This window comes from Macaca fascicularis, chromosome 1, assembly GCF_037993035.2.
Source record: "Macaca fascicularis isolate 582-1 chromosome 1, T2T-MFA8v1.1".
Classification (NCBI taxonomy): domain Eukaryota; kingdom Metazoa; phylum Chordata; class Mammalia; order Primates; family Cercopithecidae; genus Macaca; species Macaca fascicularis.
This window is the reverse complement of record NC_088375.1, coordinates 31,536,156-31,563,745: the sequence shown is the minus strand read 5'-3', so window position 1 is coordinate 31,563,745 and position 27,590 is coordinate 31,536,156. Positions and strand designations below refer to the sequence as shown.

General features: G+C 39.5%; 1 protein-coding gene across 9 annotated transcripts in view; it reads left to right on the top strand.

Annotated features, from left to right (window-relative positions):
• The window catches only part of RC3H1 (ring finger and CCCH-type domains 1), a 92,159-nt gene that overhangs the window by 56,368 nt on the left and 8,201 nt on the right, over positions 1-27,590 (top strand). For 5 of the 9 annotated variants that reach the window (XM_005540039.5, XM_005540040.5, XM_005540038.5 and 2 more), the window contains exons 10-19: positions 1,253-1,534; positions 2,204-2,418; positions 4,305-4,675; positions 5,155-5,322; positions 14,759-14,911; positions 19,673-19,886; positions 20,430-20,520; positions 20,658-20,790; positions 23,449-23,622; positions 25,340-25,455. In XM_005540039.5, coding sequence (XP_005540096.2) covers positions 1,253-1,534; positions 2,204-2,418; positions 4,305-4,675; positions 5,155-5,322; positions 14,759-14,911; positions 19,673-19,886; positions 20,430-20,520; positions 20,658-20,790; positions 23,449-23,622; positions 25,340-25,455 — 1,917 coding nt within the window. The remainder of the gene's footprint in view (positions 1-1,252; positions 1,535-2,203; positions 2,419-4,304; positions 4,676-5,154; positions 5,323-14,758; positions 14,912-19,672; positions 19,887-20,429; positions 20,521-20,657; positions 20,791-23,448; positions 23,623-25,339; positions 25,456-27,590) is intronic. The other 4 variants (XM_074015266.1, XM_074015195.1, XM_005540043.5 and 1 more) reach the window with 1 other exon arrangement.

The following is a 27,590-nucleotide window of genomic DNA, read 5'->3' as shown; positions in this document are numbered from 1 at the left end:
GAACCACAGACATGCACCACCATACCCGGTTAAGTTTTTATATTTTTGGTAAAGACAGGGTTTCACCATGTTGCTCAGGCTGATCTCAAACTCCTGAGCTCAAGTGATTCGCCCGCTTCAGCCTCTCAGAGTGCTGGGATTACTGGTGTGAGCCACAGTGCCTGGCTGCTTAAATTTTTTAACAGAGTAAATGATAAATGTTTCACAGTGCATACTGGCTTTGTTTTTCTTTATTCCTAGTTTTTAACATTGGCTCATTTATCCCAAGGCATTTGAGGGACAGCTGAAGTAAAATATTTCAGAAACTATCTTCTAAAGATTTTTCTACTAGCTTCTCCAATAAGTTTTAGAAATACAAATGTCGGGCCGGGCGCGGTGGCTCAAGCCTGTAATCCCAGCACTTTGGGAGGCCGAGACGGGCGGATCACGAGGTCAGGAGATCGAGACCATCCTGGTTAATACGGTGAAACCCCGTCTCTACTAAAAAGTACAAAAAAAAAACTAGCCAGGCGAGGTGGTGGGCGCCTGTAGTCCCAGCTACTTGGGAGGCTGAGGCAGGAGAATGGCGTGAACCCGGGAGGCGGAGCTTGCAGTGAGCTGAGATCTGGCCACTGCACTCCAGCCTGGGCGACAGAGCGAGACTCCGTCTCAAAAAAATAAAAAAAAATAAAAAAAAAAAATATAGAAATACAAATGTCCACAGAAATATATTATAGCAAAAATATTAATAGCATATTTTATAATATGACAAATGTAACTTTTTTTTTTTTTTTTTGAGACGGAATCTCACTGTTTCGCCAGGCTGGAGTTCAGTGGTATGATCTCGGCTCACTGCAGCCTCTGCCTCCCAGGTTCAAGCGATTCTCCTGCCTTAGCCTCCCGAGTGGTTGGGACCACAGGCACACGCCACCACACCTAGCTAATTTTTGTATTTTTAACAGAGACAGGGCTTCACCATGTTGGCCAGGCTGATCTCTATCTTTTGACATCGTGATCCACCCGCCTCGGCCTCCCAAAGTGCTGGGATTACAGGCGTGAGCCACAGCACCCGGCCTATGTTACACATTTTTATGAGGAATTTTATACTTAATCTATATTTCTTTGCTGCTTGGGATTTTATGGAAAATATACACACTGATAGAGTTAATGTTTTCAAGAGAGAATATTTCTAGAAAATAATGTTAAATACATTTTAGTTCTTGGTTTTGCTTTTATATTTGCTTTTTGATATGTGCCTATGCTTTTTATATAGATTTCGTAAAATGAACAAGCGCCTGGTTCCGAGAAGACCCTTGAGTGCCTCTTTGGGTCAACTTAATGAGGTGGGCCTGCCTTCAGCAGCTATCCTTCCAGATGAAGGTGCAGTGGATCTCCCTAGCAGAAAACCTCCTGCTCTGCCAAATGGAATTGTATCAACAGGGAATACAGTAACACAGCTTATTCCACGAGGGACAGACCCCAGCTATGATTCTAGTCTGAAACCAGGAAAAATAGATCATCTGAGCAGTAGTGCTCCTGGATCCCCTCCTGACCTGTACGTCATTTTTCCTAATTCTTTCTCAAAATTTCTTCTTCATAAAGTCAAAGGAAGAAAGAACAATTAATGTTTGGGATTTAAAACAAAAAACAAAAAAAACCCTGATTTTTATTTATTTATTTATTTTGGCCTTTATTTTGTTGTTTTTTTATTCCCCATGCTAGTGTGTTTTAAGAAACTATTAGCATAGCCAGGCATGGTGGCTCATGCCTATAATCCCAGCACTTTGGGAGGCTGAGGTGGACAGATCACTTGAGGCCAGGAGTTCGAAACCAGCCTGGCCAACATGGTGAAACCCATTTCTGCTAAAAATACAAAACTTAGCCAGGCATGGTGGCACATGCCTGTAACCCAGCTACTTGGGAGGCTGAGGCATGAGAATCGCTTGAACCCAGGAGGCGGAGGTTGCAGTGAGCCAAGATCATACCACTGCACTACAGCCTGGGCAACAGAGCGAGACTCTGTCTCAAAAAAAAAAAAAAAAGAAAAAGAAAAGAAAAGAAACAACATGGGGAAATAAGATTAAAAATTGCACCTTTTTGTAGAAGGGATGACTATTAGAATAAGTGAGTTTCCCAAATTGTAGCAATCTTTTTTACTTGTAACAATTTATACACATGAGTATTTTAAAGATCTTAAACAAATTCCATAATATTATTCCCTTAGGCTAGAATCTGTTCCTAAGAGTATTTCTGCCTTACCTGTGAATCCACATCCTATACCTCCAAGGGGGCCAACAGATCTGCCTCCAATGCCTGTCACCAAACCACTTCAGATGGTACCTCGAGGTTCTCAGTTATATCCAGCACAACAGACAGATGTTTATTATCAGGATCCGCGAGGAGCGGCTCCACCATTTGAACCAGCACCTTATCAGCAGGGTAATGATTTTTTATTTATATTGCTCACTTAGGAGTTACCAGAACTGCTCAGGTCAGAGTGATCATTTTACACAGTAGCCTCTTTAAGATAGTAAATATATAAATGCATTTTTTATATATTTGGAAAATATATAAAATATATATATTGGAAAAATTGGATTTTTTGATCAACTAAATACTATCAAATAAATGAAACAAAGTAATAAAAATCAAACCGCCTTATCTACTAAAAGCAGTTGCATAATACATGTGTTCATATATAATATTTATGGAAATAAGTCACACAAGTAGGCATTGGAAATTTGCTGAGTAAGGCAGTATATATTCTGACCAAAATTTTCTTCAAGCATGACAAAAGAATTAATATTATAGTGTGTGTAAATTAAACACCCACAGTACATTTTTCTTCCTTTTAATTATTATTATTCTGGGGCCTGTAATATATATGAAAAAATGCAGCATACATACCTTTTGAGAGTTTACAGAATAGAATAAATAATGGTAAAGAATAGAAAACTATATGCATGAGTAGTAGATATGTGTGTGTGGTGTTTATGTATGTGTTAAAAATTAAGTAATCTGCTGTGGTGGTTAATATGAGTTTGATAGAAATTGACTGAAAGACTCAAGGGAGATCATTGAGAACTTGAGGAATCAAAAAGACTTAATGGAAGAAATGCCTCAAATGGAGGTATTTGGAATAGGAAAAAAAAAAGTATGAATGGATTGGAAAGATGAGAGTTGAGTTAGGAGGCTGTTAATCTTGGTGTGAGTATTGAGGAATTAGTGTGGTGGGAAAGAAGAAGGGATTTCAAAAATAGACAAATTTGAAAATTAGCCAGCTTTAATGATAATACCAGGTATGGAGAATGAAGGAAAGAAAATAAACTAATGTTTTACATATACAATTTATATGTAAAATAGACACTGAATGATTTTAAGTGTTGGATCTCTGTCAGAAGCAGTATAGTACTATAATTTTTAAAACGGGAGTAGATTAAAAGTGCTGTCTTCTTTTTCCGAGTCTGTCATTTAATTTTGAATCATATTGTCTTCTCTACTTTCATGAGAATGTTTTTTAATTGATACGGCATTACTAATTCATGCAAAATATGATAAAATGTGATTTGTATGTTCCTTTTGACCATCCATTATAGGAAAAATGCAACTATTTTTGTAGCCTGGTTTCAATTTTAGATAAATTATTTTAGCTATATTAAGCAGAAAGAGATTTAGTGCAGGAGTTAGGTGCCTGCCATATTGGTGGAGGTACTAAAGAAGCAAGCAATGCTCCAGAGCTAGCTGCCAAGAGAACTTGTTACAATGAGTAAGCAGTAGAAGTAAAAACTTCTGTCCTACTTAATTCCAAGATCACATCATTTGAGGCAAAAGTCTGAAAATTGAGAAACTATTGCCACAACTGGTGTCTCAAGAACTGCAGAGCCAAGCAGTAGCTACTAATCTGCACCAGCAAAACTGGCCTTTTGTGTTCCATGTCTCCCCCCAGTTATTTCAGTTTCAAATTCAAAACTCGTACAAGTGATTAATTTGTGTAGCCTGACTTCAAGGATATCTGGGAAATGTAGTTTTTTTTGTTTTGCAATGTCTTCATTTCATTAAGACACACCAAGAAAGAGGGTCAAACAATGAGAGCCAATCTAGTATTATAGGTTATAAGTAGGGTAGTTTTTTCAATGACTTTTACAGATAATTTTTGCTTGTTATTTTTTAAAAAGCTAACCTGATTATATAAGCAGATGGAAAACTTCTAAAGAAATAAGTAGATTATCAATACTTTAGTGTTTCAGTATTTTAAAAGGTAAAATCTTATATAGAAAACTAAATTGGCTCATTATTGCCTTTGGTTCCTCTTTTGTATTATACAGGTATGTATTATACTCCACCACCACAATGTGTGTCCCGCTTTGTCCGACCTCCACCATCCGCTCCTGAACCTGCTCCTCCCTACTTGGATCATTATCCACCCTACCTCCAAGATCGTGTTGTAAACTCTCAGTATGGCACACAGCCACAGCAGTACCCACCTATATACCCATCTCACTATGATAGCCGTCGAGTGTACCCTGCTCAGTCTTACACAAGAGAAGAGATATTCCGAGAAAGCCCTATACCCATTGAGATTCCACCTGCAGCAGTACCATCGTATGTACCAGAATCCAGAGAAAGATACCAACAGATCGAGAGTTACTATCCAGTGGCTCCTCATCCAACTCAGATCAGACCTTCGTACCTCAGAGTATGCTGTATTTTTTTTTATTACATAGACTTAATTTGACTATTGCTTGCAGTGATTCCTTACTTTTTATACAATGATAATAACCCTTTGATGACTTCTTCTTTATGAGAGCTTCTTTTTTTTTTAATCTTTTCGTAATTTGCGTAGGTTTTTTTTTTTTTTAACTATTAATGAGAAAAAAATTCTGCCTCCTCCCCCCAATTAACCATTCTTAGTTTCTGAACTTTAGATGTTTAATTAACAATTCTAGATCTACTTGGAAATTATGACCAAATAAAAAAAACCTAAATTTAGCTATTTGGAAGATCTTGAGAGTTTGGGGGGTTTTGTTTTACTTTGTTCTATTAAGTGTTGGTGTTTTCAAATGTTAAGAAGGGTATACAAACTGCTTCATAACTTAAAATATACGCTGAGTATATTAAATGAATTAATCTGTCCTGAAATTCTCCTTCAATTTTAACTAATCTTTCTATTTTTAGGAACCTCCTTATAGCCGGCTTCCTCCTCCTCCCCAGCCTCATCCTAGTCTAGATGAACTACATCGCCGACGAAAGGAAATAATGGCCCAGCTGGAGGAAAGAAAGGTTATCTCTCCACCTCCTTTTGCACCTTCACCAACCTTGCCTCCTACCTTTCATCCAGAAGAAGTAAGCATATCATTTTTAGTCTCATTTATCAGTGTTTTTGTGTGTGTGTCCAGTTTAGGTCATCTTTGCCTATCCCCAATGCGTATGAAGATTTTTTTTTTTCTGTTTTCTTCTAAAAGGTTTATTATCATTTAGCTCTGCAATCCATCTAGAACTGATTTTTGTATGTATGTAATGTAATATATTAGGAGTCAAGATCCGTGTTTTTTTGGTTGTTTTTTTTTTCCTGTAAGGCATTGACTCAGCACAATTTAATGAAATCGGCATGCTTTCCCTGGTGCCCTGCTTTATCATAATCAGGTGACCACATACATGTTTCCTGACCCTATTCTTTTCCATCAATCTATTTCTTTTTTTTTTTTTTTTTGTGAGACAGAGTCTCGCTCTGTCGCCCAGGCTGGAGTGCAGTGGCGCAATCTCGGCTCACTGCAAGCTCCGCCTCCCGGGTTCACGCCATTCTCCTGCCTCAGCCTCCTGAGTAGCTGGGACTACAGGCGCCCGCCACCGCGCCCGGCTAATTTTTTGTATTTTTAGTAGAAACAGGGTTTCACCGTGGTCTCGATCTCCTGACCTTGTGATCCGCCCGCCTCGGCCTCCCAAAGTGCTGGGATTACAGGCGTGAGCCACCGCGCCCGGCCCATCAATCTATTTCTATCCTTGAACCAATGCCACATTCTCTTCGTGTAGTTCTATAATAAGTCTCAATATGTGGTGGTTATATTTTCTAGTATTGTTATTTTTCAAGAATCAGTATGTTGATTTCCACAAAAACATCTGCTCCAGTTTTGATTAGGATTACATCAGATCTCTAAATCTGTGCTGTCCAATATGGTAGCCACTAGCCACATGTGGCTGTTGAACATGTAATATGTGGCTAGTTTAAGTTCAGATGTACTATAGTGATAAAATACACACTGAATTCAAGAATTTCATACCAAAAATGTAAAATTCATTAATATTTTTGATATATTGGATTAAATAAAATTGTTAAAATTAATTTCACCTGTTTTTGTTTTTAATATGGCCACTAAATGTTTTTAATGTGGCCACAAAAATGTTTTAATTGTATGTGTGGATCGCATTATATTTTTATTAGTGTTGCTTTATATTTATTTGTTTATTTTTTTGAAACAGAGTCTCACTCTGTCGCCCAGGCTGGAGTGCAATGGCGCAATTTTCATTCACTGCTGCCTCTCAGGTTCAAGCAATTCTCATGCCTCAGCCTCCCAAGTAGCTTGGACTGCAGGTGCACACCACCACTCCTAGTTAATTTTAGTATCTTTTTTTTTTTTTTTTTGAGTCGGAGTCTCACTCTGTCACCCAGGCCAGAGTACAGTGGTGCAATCTCAATTCATTGCAACCTCCACCTCCTGGGTTCAAGTGATTCTCCTGCCCCAGCCTCCTGAGTAACTGAGATTACAGGCGTGCACCACCACGCCCAACTATAATTTTTGTATTTTTAGTGGAGACAGGGCTTCACCATGTTGGCCTTACTGGTCTCGAACTGCTAACCTCAGGTGATCCTCCCACCTCAGCTTTCCAAGGTGCTGGGATTAAGGTGTGAGACACCACGCCAGGCCTAGACAGTGTTGCCTTAGATCAACATGATGAGAAGTGACATTTTTCTCTTTTTTTTGAGACAGAGTCTTGCTCTTTCGCCAGGCTGGAGTGCAATGGTGCCATCTCAGCTCACTGCAGCCACCGCCTCCTGGGTTCAAGTGATTCTTCTGCCTCAGCCTCCCAAGTAGCTGGGACTACAGGCATGAGCCACTATGCCCGGCTAGTTTTTTGTATTTTAGTAGCACTGGGGTTTCACCCTGTTGGCCAAGATGGTCTCGATCTCTTGACCTCAGGTGATCTGCCCGCCTCGGCCTCCCAAAGTACTGGGATTACAAGCGTAAGCCACCGTGCCCAGCTGAGAAGTGACATCTTTCTAATATCAAGTCTCTTTGAACATCATATACCCCTTCATTTATTTGAATTTTCTTTATATTTCATACTCAGTGTCTTGCACATCTTACATTGAATTTATTCCTAGATAATCATTGTTTTTTGAAACTATTTTAAATAGAATTGTTTGGAAATTTTTATTTTCTATTATTAATATAGAGAAATAGATTTTTTGTATTGACCTTTCTATTCAGCAGGCTTGCTAAATTTCTTTATTAATTATAATACTGTTAGTAGATTCTTTTGAATTTTCTATGCACACAATTATGTCCTCTGAATAATCTTTTTTCCCCTTTTTAATCCTTTTGTCTTGTCTTTGTCTTATTATTTTGGACTCCAGCATAATGCTGAATAGAAGTGATTGTAACACATATTCTTGACTCCTTTCTAATCTTTGAGTAAATGGAGCTTTTAATAATAATTTACCATTATGTTGTAGGCTTTTTGGTAGAAAATCTTTATCATATTTATGAAACTTTAATCCTAGTTTCAGAATTGTTTTAAATAAGTAAGACATATCAAAGATTTATTTAACTCAGTAATGAGGAGACCAGCCAGAAAAGTTGGTTTAATGAATGGGAAAGACACATAAATATAGATAGTGAAAATCAGAGAAAAACAACAGTCAAATAAGATTGCTTTTAAAAAAGCTGGTTAATGTATCACAGGGCAATAACCATAATTTGGGGAGTCAGCTTCTTTGTATTTCTGTACGACAGTGCTACTAGTTATGGTGAATAAGTGTTGTCTTATTATGTTAATGTCTATATGGTCTACAGTGATGTTCGTTTTTCTAGTTCTATATTGGTAAATTTTTTTGTCAGTCCTGCTAAGGATTTATCAATTTTGTTCGTCTTTTCAAAAGGCCAACTTTTTTTTTTTTTTTTTTTTTTTTGAGACGGAGTCTTGCCCTGTTGCCCAGGCTGGAGTGCAGTGGTGTGATCTTGGTTCACTGCAACCTCTGCCTCCTGGGTTCAAGCGATTCTCCTGCCTCAGCCTCCCCCAGTAACTGGGATTATAGGCATGTGCCACCACACGCAGCTAATTTTTTTGTATTTTTAGTAGAGATGGGGTTTCTTTTTTTTTTTTTTTTTTTTGAGACGGAGTCTCGCGCTGTGTCACCTAGGCTGGAGTGCAGTGGCGCGATCTCGGCTCACTGCAAGCTCCGCCTCCCAGGTTCACGCCATTCTCCTGCCTCAGCCTCCGAGTAGCTGGGACTACAGGCGACCGCCACCACGCCCGGCTAGTTTTTTGTATTTTTAGTAGAGACGGGGTTTCACCATGTTAGCCAGGATGGTCTCGATCTCCTAACCTCGTGATCCACCCGCCTCGGCCTCCCAAAGTGCTGGGATTACAGGCTTGAGCCACCGCGCCCGGCCAAGATGGGCTTTCACCATGTTGGCCAGGCTGGTCTCGAACTGACCTCAAATGATCTACCCGCCTTGGCCTCCTAAAGTGCTGGGATTACAGGCATGAGCTACTGTGCCCAGCCCAAAAAATCCAACTTTAAAGTAATCGTATTTGTTTTGTTGGTTGTACATACTGCTTTAGCTTATAGTTTTGTTTTTTTTTTTTTAAATAATCAAGTAAGTTTTCTCAGGATTACAGTTGATACTATGTAAGGAACTTGTCTTTCATCCTTTATGTATAGAATTACAATTCTAACCGTTACTAACTGACAAATCATGAATAATAAATGAAAATGGAGAAGTACATCACACATAGTAAATAGTGTCTTGTTGGGTGTATGAAGGAAGTTGAAGGAAGGAATGAAGGAAGTATGAAGGAAGTTCTACTAAATAGAAGTTGTTCACAATATCTAGTTTTCCCATCTAAACACTTTGGATGAGTTTTCCACAAAAACGTAGGTTATTAGTAAAGTCACAATGTCTTCTATTAATGTAGTTTTATTTGTAAAGTAAAAACAGCCAGGTGTGTAGTAGTTCACACCTGTAATCCCATACTTTGGGAGGCTGAGGTGGGAAGATGACTTGAGCCCAGGAGTTCAAGACCAGTCTGAGCAACATAGACCCTATTCCTACAAATTTAAAAATAAAAATTAGCCAGGTGTGGTGGGATACGCCTCCAGTCCCAGCTTCTTGGGAGGCTGAGGTGGGAGGATTGCTTGAACCTGGGAGGTCCATGCTGCAATGAGCTATGATTGTGCTACTGCACTCCAGCCTGAGTAACAAAGACCTTGTCTCAAAAAAGTTAGAGGAAAAAAAAAAAAAAAAACAGGTGTGATATTTTTTCAAAAATTCTTTATTAGAGTACACCCTGGAACTTTGTTATGCTATATTGTTTTATAAGAAATGTGGAAAACAATATGACATTGTGAAAAGTGAGCAGTTTTTGGTATCAAACATAGGAAACTTTGAGGTTCAGTTGTGTCCTTCACTGTGATCTTTTTAAAATTACTTATCATCCCTGAACCCTGAGGTGCAAGTTTCTTCATTTATAAATCAAACATAGGAAAGCCTACCTCATAGTGGTATGGTGAAGATGAAACATAAGGCATCTGGTATGTAGCAGGCATTCAGTAAACAATTCATATTTATTATTGTTATTTTTACTCCTAATAAAAATTATAATAATGCCTGGCTATTAAGGAACATTATCTAGTATTATTTTAGTTACTGAGATACAAAGATACATATTTAAACCTCAGTTCTGATTATAAACAACCTGAATACAAAAATTAACCAGGCATGATGGTGGGCGCCTGTAATCCCAGCTACTTGGGAGACTGAGGCAGGAGAATTGCTTGAACCCAGGAGGCAGAGGTTGCAGTGAGCCGAGATCACACACCACTGCACTCCAGCCTGGGCGACAGAGCGAGACTCCTTCTCAGCAAAAATTTAAAAATAAATAAATAAAACAACCTGTGTATAATTGTACTAAATTCATACATTATGGAAATACATGATATAGAAAGAGAAGTTTCTCCAAAATCTCATTTTCTATAACCACTGTTTATTATATATTTAAACTTTTTATATATATTTCACCTTCTTTCTGTGCATGAACTAACATCTCTCTAGTAGACACATTATAATTGTACAAGTTTATGGGATACAGAGTGATATTTTTTTTTATTATTTTTATTTTTTGAGATGGAGTTTCACTCTTGTTGCCCAGGCTAGAGTGCAATGGCACGATCTCGGTTCACCGCAACCTCTTCCTCCCGGGTTCAGGTGATTCTTCTGCCTCAGCCACCTGAGGAGCTGGGATTATAGTCATGCGCCACCACGCCTAGCTAATTTTGTATTTTTAGTAGAGACAGGGTTTCTCTATGTTGGTCAGGCTGGTCTCAAACTCCTGACCTCAGGTGATCCACCTGCCTCGGCCTCCCAAAGTGATACGTCAATACACATATACAATATGCAATGATCAAAGCAGAGTAATTAGCATATTATCTCAAACATTTACCTTTTATTTATATTGGGAACATTCAAAATCCTCTCTTCCTTGGACAATTGTGTATGTGATACTTGCCACTGCAAGGTCAAGGCTACAGAAATGCAGGATGCTTCCAGAGAGTTTCAGTCATCCTTTGACTGGTAGGCAGGTAGCTTTTAAGTCATTCAGAACAGTCATCCCACTTTTCTTTTCTTTTTCTTTTCTTTTTTTTTTTTTTTTTTTTTTTTGAGACAGACTCTTGCTCTATTGCCCAGGCTACAGTGCAGTGGCACGACCTCGGCTCACTGCAACCTCCACCTCCCTGGTTCAAGCGATTCTCCTGCCTCAGCCTCCTGAGTAACTGGGATTACAGGCATGTACCACCATGCCAGGCTGATTTTTGTATTTTTAGTAGAGGCGGGGTTTCACCATGTTGGGGTTTCACCATGTTGGCTGGTCTCGAACTCCTAACTTCAGATGATCTAGCCACCTCAGCCTCCCAAAGTGCTGTGATTACAGGCATGAGCCACTGTGCCCGGCCAGTCATCCAACTTTTCTTTGAAGAAGAGAGCAGTGTTATATTTTAATTGTCAATTTTTGCATTATATAACATTGTATAAATAACATTCTTCTTGTGGGCTAAATAAATATCTTCAGATTTTATTTCAAGGAAAAATGCTGGGCAGATCTGCTGTTGTCCTTGCTTTTCATATCTACAACATTGTTGACAATGTTTATCTCAAGCTTCCTTTATAAATCGGCCCAGCGCGGTGGCTCACGCCTGTAGAAAAAAAAAAAAGCCACATCTCTTACTGCAAACCTGATGTTGTTGTTGTTGTTGTTGTATGAAGATTGTGGTTTCTTTCTTTCTTTTTTTTTTTTTTGAGATGGAATGTCACACTGTCACCTGGGCTGGAGTGCAATGGTGTGATCTTGGCTCACTGCAACCTGCGCCTCCCAGATTCAAGCGATTCTCCTACCTCAGCCCCCTGAGTAGCTGGGATTACAGGCGCCCGCCACCATGCTGCCTAATTTTTTGTATTTTTAGTAGGAATGGGGTTTCACTATGTTGGCCAGGCTGGTCTTGAACTCCTGACCTCATGATCCGCCCGCTTTGGCCTCCCAAAGTGCTGGATTATAGGTGCGAGCCACCATGCCCAGCCTAAGATTGTGGTTTCTTTCTTCATCAAATTGAAAATTATTTTGTTGATATTTGTTTCTTTTGTCAATCTGTCCTAGATACTTTCCATTTTATTTTGACTTCCAAGATCCTAAGTGGAAAACTTTTTTAAAAATGTTTCTATTTTCTTAAAAAAGAGACAGGGTCTTGCTGTGTTGCCCAGGCTGTTGATCTCACACTCATGGGCTCAAGCAATCCACCCACCATGCCCAGCCCACATTTTTTATGTCATTTGTTAAATAAGTAAATAAACCTGAATTGAATTGGTCTATAGAAATAATGAATAAAATTGTATATAAAGATCAGTTTATGATGTTAAAAGTTTTCTTCAAAAAAAAAAAGCATAATTTTTTCAAATCAGGAAAAACAATCCTCTCTTCTGGCTTTTAGAAAATATATAGTAAATTATTAACTGTATTCACCCTGCAGGGCTATAGAATGCTAGAAGTAATTCCTCCTATGTAGCTATAATTTTGTATCTATTAACCAAGCTCTGTCTCCCCTTGCCTCCCTCCATTCCCTTTCTAGTCTCTCATAACCACAGTTCCACTCTCTACTTCTGTGACTCAACTTTTTAGCTCCCACATATGAGTGAGAACATGAAATATTTATCTTTCTGTGCCTAACCAATTTCACTTAATGTGTTGTCCTCCAGGCTCATCTAGGTTGCTGCAAATGACAGGATTTATTCTTTTTTATGTCTGAATAATATTTCATTGTATATATACCGCATTTTCTTTATCAGTTCATCTGTTGCTGTACACCTCGGTTGATTCTGTATCTTGGCTGTTGGGAATAAAACATGAGGGTGTAAATATCCCTTCATATACTGATTTATTTTCCTTTAGATGAATGCCCAGTAGTGGGATTGTTGGATGTCTTTATTGTTATTGTTATTACTTTTTTTTTTTTTTTCTTTTTGAGACAGAATCTCACTCTGTTGCCCAGGCTGGAGTGCAGTGGTGCAAACTTGGCTCCCTGCAACTCTGCCTCCCAGGTTCAAGCAATTTTCCTGCCTCAACCTCTTGAGTAGCTGGGACTACAGGCATATACCACCACACCCAACTAATTTTTATATTTTTAGTAGAGACAGGGTTTTACCACCTTGGCCAGGCTGGTCTTGAACTCCCGACCTTAGGTGATCTGCCTGCCTCGACCTCCCAAAGTGCTGGGATTACAGATGTCAACCACCTTGCCCAGCCTCATTATTATTTTTTAATAGGATCATTTAGTAAATACATCTTGGTTTTATGTCTGTTTTGCCTTTGTTTTTGTTTTTACCTAATCCATTTTCCTGGCTGTCTTTGTATGTCAGTATATAAATTTATCTCATTCATTTAAATAGCTGCATATAATATACTACAGTCAGAGATTTAAAAAAGGAGCACTCTTGGCTAGGCGTGGTAGCTCACACCCGTAATCCCGGCACTTTGGGAGGCTGAGGTAGGTGGATCACCTGAGGTCAGGTGTTCCAGACGAACCTGGCCAACATGGTGAAACCCTGTCTCTACTAAAAATGCAAAAATTAGCCAGGTGTAGAGGTACGCACCTGTAATCCCAGCTACTTGGGAGGCTGAGTCAGGAGAATGGCTTGAACCTGGGAGGCAGAGGTTGCAGAGAGCGGAGATCATGTCACTGCACTTCATCCTGGGTGACAGAGCGATACACCGTCTCAAAAAAAAGGAGCACTGTAATTGGTAGGTCATGTGTTTTAAAAGTTAGCTGTTCTATCTAAAGTTTAATAAGTAGAAGAAAAATAAAAAAGCGTAAAATTTTTTTTTAAAATAATAGTAGGACAAAGAAAAGGGAAAAGGTTATGAATAATAGAAGCAGAAGAGTGGTTGGCAATGAGTGATACTAGTGATCAGCAGACCCTGTGTCAGTGCAGAAGGCCAATAATGATGACTCAGAGAAGAGATGTTTTTAGTATAGTGGGAGGCATAGATCCACTTAAATGAACCAATACCAATGAAGAGTGGTTGACAGTGAATGATACTACTATGTCAGTGCAGAAGGCCAACAATGATAACTCAGCAAAGAGATGTTTTTAGTATGAACACTGATACCCCTAGATATCAGTGTATATATGTCTTGTGATAAAATGAAAGAAACATTAAAGTTATAGTCCTAGCACTGCCCTATACTGGTATAGCCTTGGTCATATCACCTGTGTTGTCTATTATGGATTTAGGAGCTTATTAGGTAGTATACGTGAAAACATTTTGAAAATGTAAAACATTTTATAAATGTGAATGTTGCAATTTTAGTGAAAATATATTAGCCTTAGAATAGCTATTCTGTTTTTAGACTGAAGAACTTATCTTGAAAAGATAAAAATTAGACATCCTTTTCATCTCATTGAATCAACCTAAGAAGCAGAATTTATTCAAGATATGAATTATTGCTATTAAAGAGATTTCAGTAAAAAGTTACTACATCATCATGTACTATAAAAATCAAAATTTTTAATGTTCTTGTTTACCTTGATTTTATTGAAAGAAACATTGAGGAGGGTCTAACAGAACTATGGCTTGGTACATATATGCTTAAATGTTTACTGATCTAATGAAGAAAAGGATGAGCAAACCCATAAAATCCTAGCCTGATTCCTGGAAGGATATTGAATTATCTTTTTTCTTTTTCTTTTTTTTTTTTTTTTTACCTTCTGCTAAGGTAAAAAAACAAAACAAAACAAAAACTGAAAGCTAAAAATCACTCTTCACTTATTTTATATTTTTCATAGTTTACAAAAATCTTCTATTGTGGCACTTAAAAATCGAAGAATCATCATTATGTTGCTTCAGCACAATGTTCTAAGAAATTCCCTGCTTTCTCTATCTTGTTATTCATAGACCCATTTCCTGTTTCTTTTTCTTTTTCTTTTATTTTTTCTTTCTCCATCTGTAGTTTTTGGATGAAGACTTGAAGGTAGCTGGGAAATACAAAGGAAATGATTATAGCCAATACTCTCCCTGGTCATGTGACACCATCGGCTCCTACATTGGAACCAAAGATGCAAAACCCAAAGATGTTGTGGCAGCAGGGAGTGTGGAAATGATGGTATGTGTAACAGCCAAGCAATAATTAATACAAATCAAGATAAACCAAATAAATTTTCACCCATTACCATTTAGGCACAAATAATTCAGCTTTGCTTAAGAGTTTCAGACCATATTCTATACTCTGCAATTGAGTTATCTTTAAGCAGTACAGGTTTTTGATTCATTTAGATGTAAATAAAAATCTTTTAATACTTACCGAGACAGAGCATTTATTATATTTCTGTGCAAATAGCAATTTCTCAACAATTGTTTAGTACCCAGATTAAATTATTTTACATAATTAATTAGGATCTTGGACCCCTTCACCAAATAAGTTAAAATTCTTCTTCACGGAGAATGGTGTGAACCCGGGAGGCAGCACATGCAGTGAGCCAAGATTGTGCCACTGCGCTCCAGCCTGGGCGACAAAGTGGCACTCCGTCTCAAAAAAAAATTCTCAAAAAAAAAATTATTTTTCACAACTCTGAAGTTTAAATAACAAAGTTGAATCTAGTGAACGAGAGTAGTATTTGAGTCAGAATTACAGCTGCTCAGCTTCAAGTGAACTCTAAGATGCTGAAATTTAATACTTGGGTTATTTTATTCTTTAGTGAAAAATCATGTAACACCAGTGTTTCTAATAACCAAGTTAAAATATTATCAAAATCTTATCTCTCTCTCTTTTTTTTTTTTTTGAGACAGACTTTTACTCTTGTTGCCCAGACTGGGGTGCCATGGTGCAATCTCGGCTCACCGCAACCTCCACCTCCCAGGTTCAAGTGATACTCCTGCCTCAGCCTCCGGAGTAGCTGGGATTACAGGCATGCACCACCACACCCGGCTAATTTTGTATTTTTTAGTAGAGACGGAGTTTCTCCATGTTGGTCAGACTGGTCTCGAACTCCCGACCTCAAGTGATTCACCCGCCTCGGCTTCCCAAAGTGCTGGGATTATAGGCATGAGCCACTGTGCCCAGCTTCATCTTATCTCTTTTTATAGAGATAGGATCGATCTTTGTCACCCAGGGTGGAGTGCAGTGACGTGATTATGGCTCACTGTAACCTCAAACTCCTGAACTCAGGAGATCCTCCTGAGTACCTAGGATTACAGGTGCATGCCACCACACCCAGCCATATTTTTTAGTAGAGACGGGGTTTCTCCATGTTGGTCAGGCTGGTCTTGAACTCCCGACCTCAAGTGATCCACCTGTCTCGGCCTCCCAAAGTGCTGGGATTACAGGCGTGAGCCACCATGCCCAGCTTCAGCTTATCTCTTTATAGCAATAGGATCGATCTTCATCACGCAGGGTGGAGTGTAGTGACATGATTATGGCTCACTGTTACTTCAAACTCCTGAACTCAGGTGATCCTCCTGAGTAGCTAGGACTACAGGTGCATGCCACCACACCCAGCTAATTTAAAAAATTTTGTAGAGATGGGGTCTTGCTATGTTTCCCAGACTGATCTTAAACTCCTGGCCTCAAGTGATCCTACCGCCTCTGCCTCCCAAAGTGCTGGGATTACAGGCATGAGCTACCCTACTTGGATAGTATCTTCATTGCCTTTTTATTTTTTAAAGAAATACAATTTTCAAGAAGTATATCCCCCTGTATATATTTCCCAAGTCTCGTTTTTCTCCCTCTTTCATTCCCTGTCAGTAATCTCTATCCTGAGTTTAGTATTTATCATTTTCATGGATAATTTTATTTCCCCTTAAGACAGGATCTTCCTCATGCTGGAGTGCAGTGTCACAATCACAGCTCACTGCAGCCTCACGCTCCTGGACTCAAGTGATCCTCCCACCTCACCCTCCCAAGTAGCTGGGACACAGATGTGTGATACTATGCTCAGCTAATTTTTTTTTTTTTTTTTTTTTTTGGTAGAGATGAGGTCTTGCTATGTCGCCTAGGCAGAACAGGCTGGTCCTGAGCTCCTGGGCTCAAGGGATTCTCCTGCTTCTGAAAGTGCTGTAGTTACAGGTGTGTGCCAGTGCGCCTGGCCATGGATAATTTTATACTATTCCTAAACAATGTTGTTTTATATGTTTATAGACCTTATATAAATTATACACTTCAGCTTGTATTTTCATGTTTTCACTCAGCATTGCTTTTAAATTGTGTCTTTTTTTTTTTTTTTTTTTGAGACAGAGTTCCACTCTGTCACCCAGGCTGGAGTGCAGTGGCATGATCTCAGCTCACTACAACCTCCGCCTCCTGAGTTCAAGCGATTCTCCTGCCTCAGCCTCCCGAGGAGCTGGGACTACAGGCACATACCACCATGCCTGGCTAATTTTTTTGTATTTTTAGTAGAGACACAGTTTTGCCATGTTGGTCAGGCTCGTCTCAAACTCCTGACTTCAGGTGATCTGCCCTCCTCGGCCTCCCAAAATGCTGGGATTACAGGTGTGCGCCACCATGCCCAGCCCATATTTATATCTGTAGCTCAGGATTATTGATTTTAGCTACTTTTGCAAGATATTCTGTATAAATGATACCATACAATGATTTCTTTTTGTATTAGTGGACATTTAGGCTATTTTTGATCTTTCACTATTATGTATGGTACTCCAACAAACATTCTTATGTATATATGTCTTCACGTGCATGAAAGTTACACTTAGAAATGGTCTTGCTAGCTGGGCACTGTGGCTCATGCCTGTAATCCCAGCACTTTTGGAGGCCAAGGCAGGTGGATCACTTGAGGTCAGAAGTTTGAGACCAGCCTGGCCAACATGGCAAAACCTCATCTCTACTAAATACACAAAAATTAGCTGGGCATGGTAGCAGGAGCCTGTAATCCCAGGTACTTGGGAGATTGAGACAGGAGAATGGCATGAACCCGGGAGGCAGAGGTTGCAGTGAGCTGAGATTGTGCCACTGCACTCCAGCCTAGATGACAGAGTGAGACTCCATCTCAAAAAAAAAAAAAGGAATGGTATTGCTGAATGGTATGGTATACCTTGACTATTCTTAACCCATTTGTCCTTATTACTCTTAACAGAGTTAGTAAGATATTGTATAGGTTTTTCCTAGGTTATATAGATTTTCATGGATAAATACTTTTCCAGGTGGTTAAGAAAAGACCAACATTTGCCATAAGAAAAAGATTTGGGTGCTGATAACCACTGTAAATGAGTGAAGTGATATCTAATAGCATAAATATGATTATATGCCAGCCCCGCCCCCCCCCAAAAAAAATAGAGTTTTAGAGGGAGAAAAAGCAAAATAAATCTTTTTTTTTTTTTTTTTTTTTTTGGCAGTAGGATTACAGAAGCATTGTTTTTGGGCTGTAATAAGGCTCTTATTGGAAAGAAATGAGGGGAAATTAGGCAGGAATGTTTGCCTTGTACTTGGCTTTCAAAAAGGGTTATTATATTAAAGTAACACAAGTATTAGCAAAACAAAACTCATTTTCTTAAATCAGTAAAGAATTAAAAAGTTTGGGCCAGGCATGGTGACTCACACCTGTAACGCCAGCACTTTGGGAGGCCAAGGTGGGAGGATTGTTTGAACCCAGGAGTTCAAGACCAGCCTGGGCAACATAGCAAGACCCCATCTCCTCAAAAATGTTTTTAATTAGCCAGGTGTGGTGGTGCACGCCCGTGGTCCCAGCTACTTGAGAAGCTGAGGCAGGAGGATTGCTTGAGCCCAGGAGGTTGAGGCTCACACACCACTGCACTCCAACCTGGTGACAGAGCAAAACCCTGTCTCAAAAACAAACAAAAAGTTGCAGTCCAATCTAGAGGACTTGAAATTTGGGAGGAAATTGAAAATCTCCCAAATAGGTGAAAGAAGTCTAATCTAGTATTTCTCAAATGTTAATGTGCATGCAAATTATATATTTGTGTGTCTATATATGTGTGTAACATTATATAGGGATAAATATATATTTGTATGCATATATATATATATACACACACACTAGATCATTATATATATGTATTTCTTAAAGATTGAATTGGCTTTTATTAGTGATTGATTAATCAGGAAGCATTTCATCTATGAAATAGAAATATGCTCTAATGAGCTAAACAGAGAAAAGGAACGAAACTCAGATTAGCTGTTTCAAAGTTATTTTTCTTATAGGACTAAAGCAGAAGGGACTTACCAGTTCTAATTGAGTGATCCTCTTATGATTGATTGCTGTGAATCTCCTGTTTTTTGGAAAACTGACGCATTTTCAAGTTCAGTTTGATTTTGTGGCATCTAGCACAAGTGATTACGTTCTGCTTTGATCTGGTGTCTTGGGGCTTAGTGCAGGAGCTTAGTCCAAAACAATGGCCTCCCATAAATTTTAAAAATGTATTTCTTAGGTCAGGTGCAGTAGCTCATACCTATAATCCCAGCACTCTGGGAGGTTGAACTTGAGGCAGGAGGATTGCTTGAGCCCAGGAGTTTGAGACCAGCCTGGTCAACATAGGGAGACCTCATCTCTATAAATAATTTAAAAAAAATTAGCTGAATATGGTGGTACATGCCTATAGTCCCAGCTACCTGGGAGGCTGAGGTGTGAGGATCACTGGAGCCCAGGAGGTTGAGGATGCAGTGAGCCATGATAGTGCCCCTACATTCCAGCCTGGGCAACAGAGTGGGACCCTGTCGCCCCTCACCTCAGAGGTTTAAAAACCAGTGTTACATAAAAACAACCAAAGGTAACTAATGATTTTAGTCTTACCAGTAAGAGTGTTGTACTCATCTTTAACCTTATTACAGATCTAGAAAAAATTAGGTTACAGAGCGATCTGAGTGTGGGGTAGATTTCTCATTTTGCTTTTTTATCAGAATGTGGAGAGTAAAGGAATGAGGGACCAGCGATTAGATCTTCAGAGAAGAGCAGCAGAAACCAGTGATGATGACCTCATCCCATTTGGAGACCGACCAACAGTGTCTCGGTTTGGTGCCATCTCGCGAACTTCCAAAACTATATATCAGGGTGCTGGTCCAATGCAGGCTATGGCACCTCAGGGAGCTCCTACAAAATCTATTAACATTTCAGGTAAGAATCTCAAAGGTAAGCTGACCTAAAGGGTTCATAATCTTGACTTTCAGCATTACCCCTGCTCCCCATTTACTATCAGTGTTTTTAGTAATCTTGCAAGGCAGTAATTTTCAAACTTTCCAGGGAATCATCCCTGTAAGAAAGGTAATATAACCCAGTGAATTTTAGGTATATAAACTGAAATTGAAATTAAATGTCTATATGTGAAGCTTTCCTAATGTTTCTTCCCCATCCCACCCCCACCTCAAATAGCTTCATTGCTATATGGGGGAATAACATTCTCATTATACAGTAATTTGGAAGAAAAACTACAAAGACTGAAAGTTCATTGGGGAAGAAACAAACATGTATCAGCACCCAGCATCATGCTGCCTGACATTTAGAAAAACAAAGTTAAAGAATTTTAAAAATCTGGCCATTTAAGGTAGATACCAGATATCTGTGTATGCAATACCCTGATGTCTTTTAGATTGTGAGTACCTTAAAAGAAGAATCAAATCTGTGAATTATCTCATACCATAATAAATCATTCTCTTACAGATTATAGTCCATATGGAACCCACGGTGGCTGGGGAGGTTCTCCATATTCACCTCATCAAAACATAGCTTCTCAGGGACACTTCAGTGAGAGGTATGAGTCATTCTTTTTACTTGAATAGACATGTAGAAACCTTTAAAATTATGCAACTTCTTTTTGTTTTTCTGGTCAGTAATATCTTAACAAAATGAAATGTTAAAATTTACTTCACACTTTCTTTCTAACCAAAGGGAGAGAATATCTATGTCAGAAGTGGCCAGTCATGGAAAACCCCTTCCATCTGCTGAGAGAGAACAGCTACGACTAGAATTGCAACAATTGAACCATCAGATTAGCCAGCAGACCCAGCTACGTGGACTAGAGGTACCAGCCTAGAGAGCCATTTTTGTTCCAATTTTTGAAGGGTTCTCAGAGATTTTAAACAGGAACTTTTGAGGCACTATGAACAAAAAACTTTAAGGTCTATTTCTTAGGAGTTAGTGTAGGTTTCCATTCTTCAAAGAATTCAATACTGGGTTTAGCTCTGGGACAATAGAAAACATAAAATTTCTACTACCTAAGAATAGAAAACAGATTACCTAAAATTTCCCAACAGGAGCTTGTATTCCCTGATGGCACATTTAAGTTTTGTTTGTTTGTTTGTTTGTTTTTGCTTTTTGTTTTTTGTTTTTTGAGACAGAGTATTGCTCTGTTGCCCAGGCTGGAGTGAGGGGGCGTGATCTCAACTCACTGCAACCTCCACCTCCTGGGTTCATGTGATTCTCCTGCCTCACCTACTGAGTACTTGGAATTATAGATGTACACCACCATACTCAGCTAATTTTTGTATTTTTAGTAAAGACGGGATTTCACCCCTGTAATCCCAGCACTTTGGGAGGCCGAGGCAAGCAGATCATGAGGTCAGGAGTTAAGACTAGTCTGGCCAACATAGTGAAACCCCATGTCTACTAAAAATACGAAAAATTAGCTGGGCATGCTGGTGTGCGCCTGTAATCCCAGCTACTCAGGAGGCTGAGGCAGGAGAGTCGTGTGAACCCAGGAGGCAGAGGTTGCAGTGAGCCGAGATCGCGCCATTGCACTCCAGCCCAGGCTACAGTGTGAGACTCAGTCTCAAAAAAAAAAAAAAGAACTTTGACTTAAAAAATAAAACATAGTTCCAGTGTAATAAGAATAATAACACTTTTCATTTATGTAGTTCTGTACCATTTAAAAATCACTACCATGTATCTTATTTGACCCTTACAATATCGCTAATAGGTAGGTTAGACAGGTGGTATTGTCTTCCTTTTTTGATTGAAGTATATGAGTTTCTCAAAAATTGAAACATGAACTCAAGTCTTCATATTTCAGATTCAGTGTTCTTTCCATCATGCTGCCTGACACTTAGAAAAACAAAACTAAAGAATTTTTTTAAATGTGGTGGTTCGTGCTTGTAATCCCAGCACTTTGGGAGGCCAAGGCAGACGGATTGCTTGAGCTCAGGAGTTTGAGACCAGCCCAGGCAACATGGCAAAATCCCTTCACTACAAAAAGTGCAAAAATTCACCAGGCATGGTAGTGCATGCCTGTAGTCTCAGCTACTCAGGATGCTGAAGGCAGAAGGATCACCTGAGCCCAGGGAGGTCAAGGCTGCAGTGATCCCGGATGGTGCCACTGCACTCCAGCCTGAGCGACAGAGTGAGACCCTGTCTCAAAAAAAAAAAAACAAGAATTTAAAAAATCTTTTAAGTGTCACATAAGGAAGACTAGGTTTTGTTTATATATCATCCTTTACATTGGAACATATTCTTTGAATATGGAAAACTGAAGACATTCTAATGATAAATACATTGTCCTTTCTGGAGGAAAAAATGGTACTGTTAGAACATTAGTCTGTCTTTCTACCATAATCTTTAATAATAAGTAAGCCATCACTTTGGAGGGGAAAAAAGTTATAAGACTTTTTCTTAGTAGACTTTCTTTTTAGGAAGACCAGTAGGAGATTATTTTCGAAACATTTAGCTGACTTGTGCCCCTACGTACACAATTAGATTTAGGAATTTTAAAAAATCTATGTAATATTTAGATTTTGTCTGCTTTTGCCATTGCTTATTTACATTGATTCAAAATGTCTTGCTGATTCCTGTCACAGAAACAGAATGCTATGTTTGCTTATGGCAATCTTTCGTTCATTAACTTTTTAAAGATTCAGACCTTCTACCCAATAAGGCATCACTGCATATCCTCAAATGCATGGTTTTTTGTTTTAAAGTTTCCAGGCACATTTTCTGTCCAAAAAGACTATCAGTATTATTTAGAAACTTGCCACATATTTAACTCAGTACAGTTAAAAGTCCTTGCCATTACTGAGGTTTCAATGAAATAAGTTATAGGATTTACTTCAGAGAAAATTACCATTAAAAACAGAGGGGGAAAGATGCACATCTGTAGTTGACTTGTTTTTCTTCCATTTCCTTTTTTTTTTTTTTTTTTTTGAGAGACAAGGTCTCACTCTGTTGCCCAGGCTGGAGTGTATGGAGTGCAGTGGCATGATCATAGCTCACTGTAATCTTAAACTCCTGGGCTCAAGTGATCCTCCCTAGTAGCTAGGACTACAGGCCCACACCACCATCCTAGGCTAATTTTTTTTTTTTTTTTTTTGTAGAGGCAAGGTCTTGATGTATTGCCCAGGTGGGTCTCAAATTCCTGGCCTCAAGTGATCCTCCCACCTCAGCCTCCCAAAGTGCTAGAATTAAAGGCATGAGCCACCATGCACAGCCAACTTCTCTTTCAAATCAGAAAATACAAAGAGCAATTTATACTTAAGATGAAATTACTGTTTACTAAATTTAAATGTCCCTGTTTTGTTCTTTTATTGTTCAAATGGTACTCAAAGAGAACAGTGTCTTACAGTTGCATTATTTTTGTTGCAAATAGCTGGGTGATAAGCTACTTAAGGCTGTGGTGTGGAATTGAGCCTGGTTATTCTGTGCATGGTGTGAAGTGTGTTGAGTTTTCTCTGTGCTTGGCTTTATGCACTAGGCTGTTAGTAACAGACTGGTGTTGCAGAGGGAGGCAAACACCCTGGCAGGCCAGTCACAGCCCCCACCACCGCCACCTCCAAAATGGCCTGGAATGATCTCAAGTGAGCAGTTGAGCTTGGAACTGCACCAGGTGGAAAGGGAAATTGGGAAGAGAACACGGGAACTGAGTATGGTGAGTGTTATGGTGGGAAGAGAGGGGGAAGGTGAAATGAAATCTTTCATGTGGCTCTAGAATTATCTAGAGCTACAGAATCATCACTTCAAGGCACTCTGATGAGTGGTTAATATTTAAAATAATTATCATGCGGGTGGACTACCTTACTATTTTATCATTCCCTTCCTCTCTTTTGGTTTGAGTGTGTTCTTTGTCTTAGAATTCTTCATTAACTTTTAGGGAAAACAAGGTTTTAATGCTTCTTTAATTTAAGAACTTAATGGAAGTTCTTAAATCTCTGTTTAGCATACCGATTAGGGAAGCAAATAGGATGGTGTTTACTATTTTGCAATGACAACGTGTTATATAAAGATGTATTCACCAAATAATATTCCAGCTTCGTAGCCTTTATAACAATGACCTTTTTTTGCTATGAGTGATATACAGTCTGCACATTCTTTCCTTGGAACTATATCCATTAATATGCTTAGGATTTGTTTCATAGTGCACAGACATTCATTTTAGTAAATTTTGAATCTTAGGGGGTTCCTCAGGTTGCATGATACGATTTTTTTGTTGCATAGTTTTCATAATCTTTCTAAGCAAATAAATTGAGTGTACAGGTTTTTTTTGCTTTCAGTAAGTATGTTAAAGATATTTATTGTACTTTGGTTTGCTTTTTTTGTTTTTTTGAGACTGAGTCTCTGTCACCCAGGATGGAGGGCAGTGACGCAATCTCAGCTCACTGCAACCTCCGCCTCCCATGTTCCAGTGATTCACCTGCCTCAGTCTCCCGAGTAGCTGGGATTACAGGTGCCTGCCACCACACCAGTGTAGTTTTTGGTTTTTTGGGGTTTTTTTTAGTTGTTTTTTTTGAGACGGAGTCTCGCACTGTTGCCCAGGCTGGTGTGCAGTGGCACAATCTCAGCTCACTGCAACCTCAGCCTCCTGGGTTCAAGTGATTCTTCTGCCTCAGCCTCCCAAGTAGCTAGGATTATAGGTGCCCACCACCACGCCCAACTAATTGTTTAATATTTTTAGTAGAGATGGGGTTTTGCCATGTTGGCCAGGCTGATCTTGAACTCCTGACCTCAGGTGATACACCCACCTCAGCCTCCCAAAGTGTTGGGATTACTGGTGTGAGCCACCACACCCAGCCTTTTTTTTTTCTTTTTTTTTTTTTTTTTGGAGGGAGTCTCACTCTGTCACCCAGTGGGGGAGTGCAGTGGTACAATCTCAGCTCACTACAACCTCCGTCTTCTGGGTTCAAGTGATTCTCCTGCCCCAAGCTTCTGAGTAGCTGAGATTACAGGCGTGCACCACCACACCTGGCTGATTTTTGTGTTTTTAGTAGAAATGGGGTTTTGCCATGTTGGCCAGTCTGGTCTCGAACTGACCTCAGGCAGTCCACCTGCCTCAGCCTCCAAACTGCTGGTATTACAGGGATGAGCCACCATGCCTGGCCACCTTTCTAGGTTATCATTTTTTTCTGTGAATTTTTTTTTCACGTTAGCTTGAGGCATTGTCTCTCTTTTTGTCCAGCTTGGTTAGTGAGCAAGTGGGTTGTATTCTGTTATGTTTTTATGTATGTCACTCTTTTAGTCTGCCAGTTTCTTTGGTTATTTTACAAAATTAAATATGATTTCTGGATCATCACTTTGTATTATCTGTAATTTGGTCTCTCCCATTAACACCATTAAATAGACGATAACTGATTTTATTTCCTCTTTCAAAGGAAAACCAGTGTTCTCTGGACATGAAAAGCAAACTGAATACAAGTAAACAAGCCGAAAATGGACAACCAGAACCACAAAACGAGGTTCCGGCTGAAGACCTTACATTGACATTCAGGTAAAGAAAAGGAGATTTTCGGCCGGGCGCGGTGGCTCAAGCCTGTAATCCCAGCACTTTGGGAGGCCGAGACGGGCGGATCATGAGGTCAGGAGATCGAGACCATCCTGGCTAACACAGTGAAACCCCATCTCTACTAAAATACAAAAAAAAAACTAGCCGGGCGAGGTGGCGGGCGCCTGTAGTCCCAGCTACTCGGGAGGCTGAGGCAGGAGAATGGCGTGAACCCGGGAGGCGGAGCTTGCAGTGAGCTGAGATCCGGCCACTGCACTCCAGCCTGGGCGACAGAGCGAGACTCCGTCTCAAAAAAAAAAAAAAAAAAAAATTTAAAAAAAAAGAAAAGGAGATTTTCGTAGCCATATTAAATTACACACAAAAGAGAAATTATTATATTATCCAGTCATATCAGAAGTACCCTCATAAACATAATTCGATTCTTAAAATATCATTATTCTGTGTACATTAAGAATATTTTTGCGGCCAGGCGCAGTGTCTCACGCCTGTAATCCCAGCACTTTGGGAGGCTGAAGCGGGCGGATCACGAGGTCAAGAGATCGAGACCATCCTGGCCAGCATGGTGAAACCCCGTCTCTACTAAAAATGCAAAGATTAGCTTGGCATGGGGGCCTGTGCCTGTAGTCCCAGCTACTCGGGAGGCTGAGGCAGGAGGATCGCTTGAACCTGGGAGGGGGAGGTTGCAGTGAGCCAAGATTGTGCCACTGTACTCCAGCCTGGTGACAGAGTGAGACTCAGTCTCAAAAAAAAAAAAAAAAGAATATTTTTGCATAAATCTGGAGTTACAAAACTTAGATCCAAGGTTGAATTATCTATTAATACCTAACAAAGGAAAATTTCTGGTTATGTTTCCATCTTCCCCTTGTTTTTAAATCTATTTCGAAGATAGCCTTGTATCTTTACATTATAAAAGTACTATATGCTCAATGTAGAAAAAATAAAGTCACCCCCCCATCTTAAATATGTTATAAAAAATTAGCTTTAGGAAATCGAAAATTTTAGAAAAGGGCAAATTTTTAAATTGCCTGTAATTCCAATATTCAGAGATAACCCTTGTTAACATTTTGGAGTATTATATTATCTTTCCAGTCTTTTTTTTGTTTTCTCTTTTTGAGATGGAGCTTCACTCTTGTTGCCTAGACTGGAGTGCAATGGCACGATCTCGGCTCACCACAACCTCTGCCTCCCGGGTTCAAGCAGTTTTTCTGCCTCAGCCTCCCAAGTAGCTGGGATTACAGGCGTGCACCACTACGCCTGGCTAATTTTGTATTTTTAGTAGAGACAGGGTTTCTCCATGTTGGTCAGGCTGGTCTTGAACTCCTGACCTCAGGTGATCCACCTGCCTCGGCCTCCCAAAGTGCTGGGAGTACAGGTATGAGCCACCGCACCCGGCTTTTTCCAGTCTTTTTAAAGTGTGTGGGCATTTAGCCTCTTGCTAGTTTCACAAACCCAGCACTCCACCTCCTTGGTTTTTAATTCAGACTGTCCTATATCATCCAGTATTCTGCAGATATGAAAAGATACATATCAACTACCATGAACATCCCTACAATAAACAGTATTACAATTAATGCTTTGTTTGCATATCTTAAATTATTTTCTGAGGATATTTTGAGGCTTTTGAATACACAGTCCTAAGTTGCCCCCCTGACGATATATAACAAAAATTTCTAATGCTTTCAGGCCTGGATTTTGACATTTTAATTCATGCATTATCTTGGATTCAATTTTTTTTTTTTTTTTTTTTGAGACAGAATCTTACCCTGTCACCCAGGCTAGAGTGCAATGGCATAGACTCGGCTCACTGCAACTTCTGCCTCCTGGGTTTAAGCGAGTCTCCTGCCTCAGCCTCTTGAGTAGCTGGGACTACAGGCACGTGCCACCATACCTGGCTAGTTTTTGCATTTTTAATAGAGACAGGGTTTCACTGTCTTAGCCAGGCTGGTCTCAAACTCCTGACCTTGTGATCCACCTGCCTCAGCCTCCCAGAGTGCTAGGATTACAGGCATGAGCCACTGCACCTGGCTTTTTTTTTTTTTTTTTTTTTTTTGACAAACTCTCATTCTATCACTAAGGCTGGAATGTAGTGGTGCGATCTTGGCTCATTGAAACCTCTGCCT